The 14,260-nt window shown below is 41.1% G+C and overlaps 2 protein-coding genes across 2 annotated transcripts; both read left to right on the top strand.

Moving 5' to 3' along the window:
* Positions 1-6,447: 6,447 nt before the first annotated feature.
* LOC107803899 (cation/H(+) antiporter 15-like) lies at positions 6,448-10,467 on the top strand. The gene is made up of 3 exons (XM_016627692.2): positions 6,448-7,006; positions 7,582-8,577; positions 8,977-10,467. Exons 1-3 carry the CDS (start codon positions 6,779-6,781, stop codon positions 10,267-10,269), a joined length of 2,517 nt encoding a protein of 838 aa, XP_016483178.1. The 5' UTR covers positions 6,448-6,778; the 3' UTR covers positions 10,270-10,467.
* A 2,481-nt stretch (positions 10,468-12,948) lies between these two features.
* On the top strand, positions 12,949-13,810 carry LOC142177366 (uncharacterized). The gene is made up of 2 exons (XM_075245846.1): positions 12,949-13,274; positions 13,435-13,810. The coding sequence occupies exons 1-2, from the start codon at positions 12,949-12,951 to the stop codon at positions 13,808-13,810; spliced, it is 702 nt and encodes a 233-aa protein (XP_075101947.1).
* Positions 13,811-14,260: the final 450 nt, after the last annotated feature.

Genomic DNA, 14,260 nt, shown 5'->3' with positions numbered 1-14,260 from the left:
ATAGTGGACTATTTGTCTAGTTCATTTCACTAAAGCATCATGTGAACCTTTGTTTTTGTCCTCCTTCAAGGTTTCAGACTAGCAAAGGGACAAAAAAGAAACCTTAATTTTGGCAAGTACACCGAAGACAAATAAATGTGACGAGAAAAAGTTGGTCCAATTATTACCACTCGATCTATTGACTTTTGCAATTTTTTAAAAATATATTTGATAGTTTTGTTTATCCTAAAAAACGGATAACAATAAAATTTATAAGTGATTTTAAAAATACGTAAATTAATTCGATACGAACGATAAATTGCGTTAGATTAAATAAATAAAGGTATAATAAATTCAAACCACGTGAGGAGGATAATTCCAGCCTTGATGAAATATCCACCCTCGACTCGGACTCACGATGACCAGCACTGATGAACGAGAATAAGAAGTATGAATAATAGTGAAAAAATAACAGTATATTGCTTTGGGATGTGTGTTACAATATTTCCAATGAATAATCAGACTCACATTTATATAGTAGGAGAGTTTTACCCTAAGTACAATTCTATAAAAGGTAAAAATCTCCCCTTTAACTGATTGCTAGATTCCCGTCGGTACGTGCCGCGATCTGTGCTGTGATACCCGGATGATCGCGGATATCACGGCCTTCCGTTAATCGTGTTCGATTGCCCAATAATTCTCTTCGAAGTCTCTTGAGATTTGGACCGATCCGGGGTCATGGCCTCGATATACTCGAGGGTGGGCGTCGTACCCCCGATGCCTGACTCGGTGAGTCCCTTACCTCAATTCTGGTTCCTTGTCATCGCGTTCCTTACTCGATTTATTTTATCGGGAACCGGGCCAGCTTATGGGTCCGGTTTCACCCGTATACGGATAGTCTCCTTGTTTTTCGGAGAGTAAATTTTACGAAAACGATGAGGAATGACATGAGTTCTTCGATCTCTTCTTCAACACACTGCGACCCGAAATGACAAAAAAACCGAAACGTCTCGCCAGTTGCGTCATAATGATCTCAAATACGTGTCAGTCGTCGGTTGGCTACCGAAAAGTCGTGGAACCCTATAAATATTCCCTCCTTCGTTCATTTTCCACTTTACGTCCAAACTTTTACCCTCGATCCTTTAAGATATTACAGTCTTTTTTTATCCCTCATTATTCTTACCTTCGTTACTCAAGATTCCTCAGTACGTTGCAAAATTTTTACTCACTACTCAAGCCAACACATCTGAGCTTTCAACTTTCTCCTTTTCTCTATCTTTTTCAAGTTTTTGCAGATAACAATGGCCAAAACCTCCAAATCTGCTAACATAGTAGATAGAAAATTGCGTACCTTCTTCTTCCCGGACTAGGACTCCACTTACCGTTATCTCGGATACCTCTAAGTACAAGTACAACTATTCATCTGCCTTCGGAGTATAAAGCAAAGGCAGGCTTGAAAGGTACCGCTTGAGTTCTTCCAAGGCTTATTGACACTCCGGGGTCCATGAGAAATTATTCCTCTTCTTCAATAACGAGAAGAACTGATGGCTCTTGTTGGAGGACCTTGAAATGAATCGACCCAAAGCGGCTATGCGCCCGATTAACCTTTGAACGGCCTTGACATTGTCCACCATGTAATGTCCTCTATGGCCTTAATTTTATCGGGGTTGATCTCGATTTCCCGGTTAGACACCATAAATCCGAGTAATTTACCGAATTTGACTCTAAACTTGCATTTCTCCGGGTTCAGCTTCATATTGTATTTCTTCAATATGTTGAAGGTTTCCTGCAAACGTTTCAAATGGCCCTCTGCTCGTAGGGAATTAACTAACATATCGTCAATGTAAACCTCCATCGATTTTCCAATTTGTTCTTTGAACATCCGATTACTAGGTGTTGGTAAGTGGCACCAGCATTTTTAGTCCGAATGGCATCATGTTATAGCAGTAGGTGTCATACTTAGTGATGAAGGACGTCTTTTCCTGGTCGCCTGGGTCCATCCGAATTTCGTTGTACCCGGAATAAGCATCGAAAAAACTGAGGATCTCGTGGCTGCCGTCGCATCGATCATGCGATTGATCTTTGAGCAGAGGGAAAGAGTCCTTGAGGCATGCCTTATTCAAGTCTTTTTAATCTACACACATTCTTAATTTATTCCTATTTTTAAGGACTACCACTACGTTTGCTAACTAATCCGAGTACTTAACCTCCCGAATGCACCCTATTTTAAGGAGTTTAGATACCTCATCTTTGATGAATGCATGCTTGACTTCGGACTGAGGCCTCCTTTTCTGCTTGACCGGGTAGAACTTCGGATCCAGACTCAACTTGTGAGTAGTTATTTTCGGTGAGATCCCTGTCATGTCGAGGTGGGACTAAGCGAAATAATCTATGTTAGCCATAAGGAATTTAATGAGTTTCTTCCTGAGCTCGGGATTTAACCTCGTGCCCAGGTATACCTTACGATCGGGCATGTGCTCGATCAATATGACTTGCTCCAGTTCTTCGATCGTTGATTTGGTGGCATCGGAATCGTCGGGGACTATGAAAGATCTGGGAACTCCGTAGTCGTCGTCCTCATCCGTCCCCTACTTCTCCGGTTTGGTCGGGGGTCGGTGTCGGTGTCGGTGATTGCTATTTGGTTCCTTCCTTGGTGACCAAACTCGGATCTTTTGGTGTAGAAAGTGCAGATATCGGAACCACTTCGTCGACTGCAAAGTTCTCCTTTGCGGCCGGTTGTTCTCCGTAAATTATTTTAATCCCTCCTGGCATTGGAAATTTCAACACCTGGTGCAATGTCGAGGGCACTGCCCTCATGTTGTGAATCTACGACCTCCTGAACAGAGCATTGTATCTCATATCTCTTTCGATCATGTAGAACTTTGCTTCCTGAACGGTTCCGACGGTGTTCACCGGTAGTGTTATCTGTCCTTTAGTGGTCTCACATGCCATATTGAATCCGTTTAGAACTCGGACTGCAGGCACAATTTGGTCTTGCAGACCCAACTGCTCTACGACTCTCGATCTGATGATATTGGCTGAGCTACCTAGATCAAGTAACAGATGCTTAACTCGAGATTTTATGTATGAGTATAGATATTACCAGTGCATCATTGTGTGGCTGCACGATGCCTTCAGCGTCCTCATCGTTGAAAGATAAGGTTCCTTCTGGCACGTAATCTCGAGTCCGTTTTTCTCTAGTGATGGATACTTTGGTGCGCTTTAACATCGGCCCCTGGGGGACGTCGACCCCACTGATGATCATGTTAATGACGTGTTGAGGTTCCTCTTGATCAATTTGCTTATTAGAGTCCCTATTCCTGATATGGTTTTTGGCTCGGTCGCTCAGGAACTCTTGGAGATGTCCGTTGTTGAATAACCGAGCTATTTCCTCTATCAATTATCGGCAATCTTCTGTTATGTTTCTGTGAGTGCCATGATATTTACATATTAGGTTGGGGTCCCTTTGGGCTGGATCAGACTGTAGAGGTCGAGTCCACTTTGTGTCTTTGATGCGTCTGATGGTAGATACGATGGCAGCGACATCGACGTTGAAGTTGTACTCCGATAACTTTGGCGCTTCCCTAGGTCCGATAGGTCTGTCGAAACCGCTTTTGCTCATGAGTCATCTGCTATTTTGACCTCAATCGTTTCTCCTTTCACTTCTCATAGGGTTTCGTCCGGACCCACTACCTATTTAGTTTCCATTGTATGGTTGATACCTATCCCTATTTGATCTCGGTTCATTATCAATGTCTCTCTTGGATCTGTCGATAGCTCTGACGAGATAAACGGACCCGGAAGGGGTCCCAAGCTGATCATCTTTGAGTATTGAGTCCTTGGGTGAAGGCCTGTACGGCCCAATCATCCGCGACCGGAGGCAGGTCCATTCGTTCCATTTGAAATCAGGACACGAATTTCTCGAGCATATCATTATCTCTCTGTTTCATTATGAAAAGGTCTGACTTCCTGGTCTCGACCTTGATGGCCCCGGCGTGTGCTTTCACGAAGGAGTCTGCAAGCATAGCAAACGAGTTAATAGAATTAGGGGGTGAGTTGTGATACCATATCATAGCTCCCTTCGACAAAGTTTCCCCAATTTTTTTCAACAGGACGGACTCGATCTCATCATCCTCCAAGTCGTTCCCTTTGATGGCGCATGTGTAGGAGGTCACATGCTCATTTGGGTCAGTTATTCCGTTGTACATAGGAATTTTGAGCATGCGAAACTTCTTTGGAATTGGCTTCGGAGCCGCGCTCGGAGGGAAAGGTTTCTGAACAAAATTCTTGGAATCTAGACCCTTCAATATCGGTGATGCTCCTTCATTTGGTCGACCCTGAAATTGTAGGTTTCCACCTTTTTGTCATTGGCCTCGATTTTGTTTTCTCCCGATTCTACCCATTTTGTCAGTTTTTCGAGCATTTTTATGATCTCAGGGTTAGTCCCGGGTTCAGCTTCGCTCGGCCTCTCCGTAATTGATTCGTTTCTGCGAGTGATTTCCCAAGACGGCTCGGGCTCAATTCTGTCGGGGGCATGGTTTTGGTTCTGCAGCTGGGTTATCGCTGTTTGTTAGGTCTGCAGCATTTCGAAGATCACTCACAAGTTGATCTCACCTCCTTCACTGTCTTGTGTATTTTGGGCTATCGATCGGATTCCCCCGCGGACGCTGTTCTCAGGATCGGTAGGCAGATTCGCATTGATGGCCACATGTGAGTTAGCATTGATCGGGTCCGCGATCGGAATTCCACTAAGATCGACAAGGTGCACCTCGTTACTTGGTACCATATTGTTGTTCTCGCCGTGGTGACCGGACTAAGCATCCACGTTTAGAGGTGTAGATTAGGAGTTCGACATTTTGAACTTTGACCTAAAATTGAAGACACTTCAAAGAACAAGTATAAAATAGGATGCGTTATGGAAATTCGTGTCAAATTGCCACTATTATCCTTAGCTCCACAGTGGGCGCCAAACTGTTTACCCTAAAAAATGGATAATAATTAAATTTGTAAGTGGTTTTAAGGATACGTGGATTAATTCGATACGAACGATAAATTACGTTAGATTAAACGAATAAAGGTATAATAAATTCAAACCAAGTGAGGAGGATTTTTCCAGCCTTGATGAAATATCCGCCCTCGACTCAGACTCACGATGACCACACTGATGAACGAGAGTAAGAACTATGAATAATAGTAAAAAATAACAGTATATTGCTTTGAGATACGTGTTACAATGTCTTCAATGAATAATTAGACTCCCCTTTATATAGTGGGAGAGTTTTACCCTAAGTACAATTCTAAAAAAGGTAAAAATCTCCCGTTTAACTGATTACTGGATTCCAATCAGTACGTGCCGAGATATGCGTTGTGATACCCGGTTGATCGCGGATATCACGGTCTTCCGTTAATCGTGTTCGATCGCCCAATAATGCTCTCCGAAGTCTCTTGAGATTTGGACCGATCCGGGGTCATGGCCTCGATATACTCGAGGGTAGGCGTCGTGCCCCCGATGCCTGACTCGGTGAGTCCCTTACCTCGATTCCGATTCCTTGTCATCGCGTTCCTTATTCGATTTATTTTATCGAAAACTGGGCCGGCTTGTGGTTCCAGTTTCACCCGTATACAAATCTGTTTACTTAAAGTTTGCAGTTCTGCATATCTATCTTCTAGGAGCGGCTCCAAATAAATTAGAGACCAAACCTTAATTAGAAACAGCACAAGAATGAAGTACGATATACATTATTTCTCCTATCATATCTCCGTGTCAGACCAATCTGGCTATCTTGTTTATTAGAGAAGTTAGGTCAATATTAACTGAATGTTCATTTGATTCAAATAACTCATTTACAGATTGAATCAGTATTAACTAAATAATAGAACAAAATAGAAGTGAAAATCTATATAGGCAATTCCAACTAATTGGGATTAAGTTTAAGTTTTTTGTCAATACACCAACATTGCATTTGTGAGATTTATCCTAGGTAGAGACTCGCATGTTTGCATACAAATAAGTGTGACGTTAATTAGAGAATCTCTACTTTTAGCCTGTAATTTTCCTTAAAACTCAAACTACTTATATTGGAGACAAATTGATCTAAATATAGTGTAGTGGATAAAGATGATTCATGTAATTAATCCCAACTAAATTTTGAATTGGACGATACTTAATTTATTTAATGCATGATTCTCGGAGAATTTTTTTATTATTATATTGAGGACTATTTAAGTTATTCTCTCTTAGTCTAAATTACAGTTTTTGGGTCTCAAAGAGTGTTGTCCCCTTTCACCAATCATGCTACTTTCAAGCATTTCTGTGGTTACGTTGCTGCAGTTCCCATTTTTGTAGTTACTTATTAGTTTACTTTCTTAATTTATAAAACAGAAAGAAAATTGTACATTCACATCCGAACAAAAATTATGAAGATTAATACTTTCTTTATGCCCCCAAAATAGAAACAAACAAACTAATCTTCAATTCTTTCTCTCAAAATTTTACCATAATTTTCTGCTTTATCTCTTTTCTCTTTCTCGCTGACCTTATTGACAAGCACTCGAACATTTTCTTTTGTCTTCTCATTCAAAGACTAGTTTTCCTACCCAATTAAGGTCATGCATGTATGGCATTGATCATTGACGTGCTAACAGTAGCGGAGCCAGGAATTTTACTAAGAGAATTCAAAAGGCTGCAACTTCGAACCTGTGAGCTAAAGTAATTTTTGAATATCGCTTCTAATCAAACTTTAAGTAATTAAATAAATAAAATACCGGTGATCAACACGACGACGTAGGGAGATGCAAAATGGCGGACGAGATAGTAGTAACAAGCTCGGAGAACAAAACAGAGGATACGATTGTATGTTATGCTCCTACGATGATAACCACGAATGGAATATGGCAGGGTGATAATCCACTTGATTATTCCTTGCCACTCTTTATATTGCAATTGACATTGGTTGTTGTCATCACTCGCCTTCTTGTTTATGTCTTGAAACCAATTCGTCAACCCCGTGTTATTGCTGAGATTCTTGTAAGTTAACACAATTCTCCAATTTATATGATCACATTTTTTATTGTCATTATCTGTCAAAATCATTTTTTGTATGACTAGGAGATCACAGGTTCAAACGGTAAAAAAAACTCTTACAGAAATGTAATGTAGAGCAATGTATAACATATCCAATGTAGCTAGTGCTTCCTCGGGCAGAAGTTTAGTATGTGTGGCTGCCCTTTTATTTTTCGACATCATTTCCTATATGAAACCATGCATTATATAATGCACAATTTTAATGGTTGTAAGACCAAATAAAATTGAAAGTATTCTTGTTGGATAAAATGAATTAGAATTGACAATAATAATGGTGACAATCAGGAAACTCACATAAGCGAGATGTAGGACATTGAAACTGTATGAAAAGGAAAATAAAAAGTGATTTTACGTTATTCAATTGTAAGGGTATTTAAATACCAAGAAAGAAACTTTGTTATTGGTCTAGATGATCTTTTCTTTCTTTTTCTTTGGTGAAATGGTGATAAAATACTCATATTCTTGTTTAGCTTAATTTGTTTTGTATACTATATTAATATTCTGCAGAATGGTGGCAGGGAGGTGTAATATTGGGGCCATCAGTATTGGGAAGAAGTAGCAAATTTGCTAACACAATATTTCCTCAAAGAAGTGTAATGGTTCTTGAGACAATGGCAAATATTGGCCTTCTTTACTTCCTCTTTCTAGTCGGAGTAGAAATGGACATTGATGTGATTCGTCGAAATGGTAAAAAATCCTTGATTATAGCAATAGCAGGCATGGTATTGCCATTTATAGTAGGGAGTTCATTCTCCTTTATGTTGCATGAGACTTCACAACATACTAAAGAGGGAACTTTCATCCTCTTCCTTGGCCTTTCCCTTTCTGTTACTGCATTTCCTGTTCTTGCTAGAATCCTTGCGGAGCTCAAACTTATAAACACTGAAATTGGAAGAATCGCGATGTCAGCTTCACTTATTAATGATATATTAGCATGGGTTGTGTTAGCATTTGCAATTGCCTTTTCTGAGAATAAAAATATGACATTGGCTTCTCTTTGGGTGATCCTCTCAAGTACAGCCTTCATTTGTTTTTGCTTTTTCGTCGTTAGGCCATTAATTGAAAGGAGGATTAGACAGACCCCAGAAGGCGAATCGATTAGTGAGTTCAATATATGTCTCATTCTCACAGGGGTTATGGTTGCTGGATTCATAACAGATGCAATTGGAACACATTCTGTTTTTGGAGCTTTTGTCTTTGGTTTGATTATACCTAACGGTCCTCTTGGTTTGGTACTTGTGGAAAGGCTAGAGGACTTTGTTTCGGGTCTTTTGTTGCCTCTTTTTTTCGCCATTAGTGGTCTCAAGACAGAGATTACTGGTATTGATGGAGTTGGAACATGGGCAAGTTTATTTGTTGTTATAGTCCTAGCTTGTGCTGGCAAAGTACTAGGTGTTTTCCTTGTAACTCTCTATTACAAAATGCCATATCATGAAGGCCTTTCTCTTGGTCTACTCATGAATGCCAAAGGCCTCATTGAGATGATTGTGCTCAATGTTGGTAAAGACCAAAAGGTAATTAACATATACTACTTCATCTTCTCGGGAAAAGGGAGCCTGGAGCAACAGTAAAGTTTTTTGTGTGACTTATAGGTCACGGTTTCGAGCCGCGGAAGCAGCCACTAATGCTTGCATTAGGGTAGGCTGTCTACATCACACCTTTTCGGGTGCGGCCGGTAAAGTAGTCTCCGTATGACCTATGGTTCAAGTCGTGGAAGCAGCCACTAATGCATGCATTGGGTAGGCTATCTACCTCGCACCCTTTCGGGTGCGGCTCTTCCCCGGACCCTGCATAAACGCGGGATGCCTTGTGCACCGGGCTGCCTTGACGTTTTTACTTCATCTTCTTATCATTACACAATAATCAGTACACTTTGCTTAATAATTTAAACTAAATGATTATGTAAAATGTAGGTTCTTGATGACAAATCTTTTGCTATAATGGTGATGGTAGCAGTAGGCATGACTGCAATCATCACTCCCATTGTGACAGTAATTTACAAACCAGCAAGAAACTTTGTCCCATATAAGAGAAGAACAGTTCAAAGAACAAAGTTGGATAGAGAATTCAGAGTACTGGTTTGTATCCACACACCTAGAAATGTTCCAACAATTATCAATCTTCTTGAAGCATCCTATCCGACCAAGAAATCACCAATATGTATATATGTCCTACACCTTGTCGAACTCACTGGCCGTGCATCCGCAATGCTTATTGTTCATAACATGAGAAAAACAGGAAGGCCAGCAATTAACAGAACTCAAGCTCAATCAGATCACATAATCAATGCATTCGAGAACTTTGAGAAAAACGTCGGATGTGTTTACGTGCAGTCTCTCACTGCCATCTCCCCTTACTCCACAATGCATGAAGACATTTGCCTTTTAGCAGAGGATAAAAGGGTGGCACTAATAATCATCCCTTTTCACAAGCAACAAACAGTTGATGGTGGAATGGAAGCTACAAATCCAGCGTTTCAAGCCATTAACCAGAATGTACTAGCAAATTCACCTTGCTCCGTTGGAATTCTTGTTGATAGAGGCTTAAGTGCATCAAGAATGAACCAAGTTTCTCACCATATCGCCGTGTTATTCTTTGGCGGACCAGATGATCGCGAAGCATTAGCGTATGCATGGCGAATGAGTGAGCATCCGAACATCAATCTCACTGTTCTTCGGTTTCTCCCCGGAGAAGCTTCAATTGAAGCAACAAGATCAGATTCAACCAACAGCAGGAACGATCACAGCATACTAACAGTAGCAACAGACAGCGACAAGGAAAAGCAGCTAGACGAGGAATATGTAAAAGAATTCAGGACAAGAACAACAAATGATGAGTCAGTAATTTACACAGAAAGAGTAGTGAATCATGGAGAAGAGACAGTAGCAGCAATAAGGTCAATAGATAATTCACATGACTTGTTCATAGTTGGTAGAGGACAAGGCAACATTTCCCCGTTGACCGCGGGGCTAACTGACTGGAGCGAATGTCCGGAGCTTGGGGCAATTGGTGATCTTTTGGCTTCCTCAGATTTTGCAATGGAAGTTTCAGTTTTGATAGTGCAGCAATATGTTGGAATAGGAATAGAGGATCAGGTGGCCACTCCGGATAGTCCTAGCCAACATTATGGACACTTCAACATTGATCATTCGAATCGCAGGCCACAAACCGGAGGACAGCAACCTGGTTTTCATTCACAACCCTGAAAACTTGGTAGGATTCTTGTTCATATCAATTTTTCTTAATAGTGCAGTTTTTTTTTTTTTTTGATTCTTACCTGTTCTTGAATTTTGTTGCTTGTAAATTGTAAAGCTTCCTACTCAGCCAGCTACACATCAATCTTGATGTATTTGGTCTTCCATTAAAAGAGTAAAGTGAAGATAACCATGAAACGAGTTCATTTTCCTCTGTTGTTTCTATTGTCCCCTTGGTTCCAATTTTAATCTTTGTGATTATTACGAATGTCAGATCCCTTACCTACACAATATTCTAGAATTGGGATTTCCAGTGAATTCGTTTTGCTAATATCATTATCAATCTGTAAAAACTATTTTTGTCCCCGAATCTCCAATCAAATACCGAAAAATATTTTCCAGAAGATATTTTCTAGAAATTCTCTTAAAAACAGTTTTAAGTTTAAAGTAGATGTGTGCAAGCATGTTGCAACAAAATTAAAAGTTTTTCTTTTAAAAAATGCAAGGAAAATGATTTTTGAGATTTTCATTTTATGTTCAATAAAGTGAATATGATTTTTAGTCCAAACATTAGTCAAGCATAATTGATTCGTTTCATACTATCTCAATTCCAAAACTTTGGTTTAGTAATAAATATTGTATAGGGTAAAATCTGTTCATATTAAATACTCGCATAATAGAGCGACACGTGGAACCGGAGATAGACGGAAGGTGAGACAGGTAAAAATAAAGACTGGGGGCAGCATTTTCGGTTGACACCGGGAAGCTCCCGAAGGGAATATTGCTAATAAAGACAAATGAATGCCTGCCACCCGATAACATTCAATGAAGAATATTCTGCAATATTAAATACACAATCCGTTATAGAGAATTATGGCATTCATGGCCTGCCATTACACATTCTTTAATGGCCCCCATAATTGCCATTTAAGAGAGGCTTAATCCAATAACCTTGTTCCCTAGGTGTAACTATAAATAGTGAGTTTAATAGCCATTAGTGGAAGAGGAATTTTCTGACAAACTTATGCTATATACTATTCAAAAGCTCAATAATACTCGATTTCTTGCCTATTAATACTTGTATTACTGCCTTCGGAAGCCCTGCTCTCGAAACCAAAGCTATCTGCTGCTTTATTTCGATTTCGACGCTAAGTCTTGTATTTTATTTAATTTAGTTATCATTTTGGGATCAAGTCAATTTACTTGTCTATAAACCATGTTACAAATTCAATTATACCGTTTTGCGGGTAAACAGTTTGGCGGCCACTGTGGGCCTAGACAATTGCGTAATTGAGTTGATTCTTGTATCTATTACTAACCTGTTTAATTCTTTGTTTCTTAGCGAAAAATCATAAAAAATGGCAGATAACGATGTTAACATCACGCACAACGTTGAGGCCCATGACGGGCATTATCCACGACATGTTCGAGAGGCGACTCTTGATGATGCTGAAGACTAGCACGTTGCGGAAACAGTGAGAATCCTGAGATAACAACAAAATGCTATTATGGGACATCTCTCGCGATAGGATCAGGTCATGACGGTGTTTAGGTAGGCATTGTCGGGTGCTTCCAACAATACGAATGGGAGAGATCCAGTTCCTCCCGGTGCTCCCGCGAACCAAACAACACAAAGGGCTAATAATAACACCCCAAGGGATGAGGTTGACTTCGATAGGGCCGGGGGAAACGGTAGCGGATCCGGTAACAATAATGAGAACGATCCCTTTAAAACCGAACTCATGCGATTTATGAGGGAAATAAACGCCCAAATGGATTAAATCCCGGACGCACCACCAGTGATGGAAGGACCAAACTCAAAGAAATACACTAGTTGCCATTGAAACCAAGCGCGTCATCAGAGTTGATCCCGAAGCAGTTCAAAATTCCAAACGTGCCAAAATATGACGGGACTTTGGATCCTCAGGAGTACATCACCACCTATACAACGGTGGTGAAAAGAAATGACTTAGATCCGCACGAGATTGAGTCAGCCTTGTTGAAGAAGTTTGGGGAGACACTCACGAAAGGGGCCCAGCTATGGTATTCACTTTTTCCGGAGCACTCTATAGATTCCTTCGAGATGCTTATGAATTCTTTTATCAAGGCCCATGCCGGGGCCAGGAAGGTACAAGACCAAAAGGCTGACATATTAAAAATTACACAAGGAGAGTCCGAATTACTGCGGGAGTTCGTGACCAGATTTCAGAAGGAAAGAATGCTGCTACCGGCAGTGCCGGACGAATCGGCCGCTGATGCATTTACTAAAGGGCTGAATCCGAGGAGTTCGGATGCTTCCCAAAAATAGAAATAAAGTCTGCTCGAGTTCCAGGCAACAACATTGGTAGATGTCCATAACCGCTATGAGTCGGAGACAAGAATAGAGGATTACCAGCACAGTTTCCCGGCATCAACTAAGGGTTAGGACCGAGAAAAGAATAAGGAAAAGTTGAAGGATGACTTCGACGCAGACCGATGGTCTTCCAGAGGTCAGTTTTTGCCCTACAAAAGGGTTGAAGGATGCGACGGAAGTTTTCGGTCGGCAGATAGGTTTGCTACCGATAGGAGAACAGATCGCGGCTAAAATAACAGATCGTTGTAAGATAATGAGGTATCGAGCTCCCGGGACTCCACTTACCCAGGTTGTTCGAATATAATTTCAACATTGGCATGGTGGAATTGGTTTCGACAATGAGAAACATTAAGGGAGCACGGGTCCCTAGGCCGATGAGATCTGACCCTAGTCAAAGGGATCCCAATCTATGGTGCGAGTATGATGGGACTAACGGCTATCGGACAGGGGATTGTCGTCATCTGCACGAAGAGGTGGCGGCATTGATGAAAAACGGCCATCTCAGAAAATTCCTAAGTGACCGGGCTAAGAATAACTACGGCCACAACTGGGATAACGCGGAACCCTCAAAAGCAGAAGAAGGTTCTCCTCGTCTAACGATCAACATGATTTTCAGGGGGAACGAGATTAATGGTGTAACCTTTTCGGAGCGAAAAAGACAAAGGTATCGGTGACCCATAGGAAGAGATCCAAGAAAGTCGTCGAGGATGACATCACCTTCACAGAGGAGGACGCAGATGGACTCCAACTACCGCACAACGATGCCTTGGTAATTTCTCTTAATGTTTTAGATTTTAAAATTAAACGTATTTTGGTGGACCTAGGGAGTTCAGCCAATATTATCCAATGGAGAGTACTGAACCAACCACGCTGACCAGAAGTATCATTCCGGCCACAAAGTTCTTCGCTGGGTTTAATTTAGCAAGCGTGACAACTCGAGGGGAAATTCTGCTCCCCACGAATGCCGAAGGGGTAATGAAGATGACCTTTTTTGAAGTAGTAAATGGCAATATAGGCTACAATATTATTCTTGGAAGACCATGGCTGCACGAGATGAAGGCTGTGCCATCATCATACCATCGACTTCTGAAATTCCCAACTCTGGAGGGCATTAAACAAGTAAGAGGAGATCAACCGGCGGCAAGGGAGATGAACGCGATCTTAGTTTCCAGTAGCAAAGGGAAGGAGCATGCGGCATAGCAATTACAGAAACTGACGCCTGCTCCCGAACCGAATGAAGTCAACAGGGGGGAGAAGTTGTCAGAATCCTATCAGGTACCAAGATATTTCTAGGTACCAGAAGAAATGGACGCAACCAAATCCACAACGTAAGAACTCGAACAAGTTGCATTATTTGAGAAATTCTTGGAGAGGAAGTTCCATTTGGGGACAGGACTAAACCCCGAGATTAGGTCAGGATTTATAGAATTCCTTAAATTGAACATTGATTGTTTGGTCGCATGCGAATATGACAGGTATTCCGCCAGAGGTGGCCGTGCACAAGTCAAGCCTGGATCCTAACATCCCTTATTTAAGGCAGAAGAAACACTCTATGGTCGAGGTCAGAAACAAATTTGTCAAAGAAGAGGTAACTCGATTGCTTGATATCAGTTCAATGCGGGAGGTAAAGTATCTTGACTAGCTAGCTAA

Source organism: Nicotiana tabacum, chromosome 23, assembly GCF_000715075.1.
Source record: "Nicotiana tabacum cultivar K326 chromosome 23, ASM71507v2, whole genome shotgun sequence".
In the NCBI taxonomy this organism is placed as follows: domain Eukaryota; kingdom Viridiplantae; phylum Streptophyta; class Magnoliopsida; order Solanales; family Solanaceae; genus Nicotiana; species Nicotiana tabacum.
Note: the sequence above shows the minus strand (reverse complement) of the source record. Positions and strands in the feature narration are given on the sequence as shown.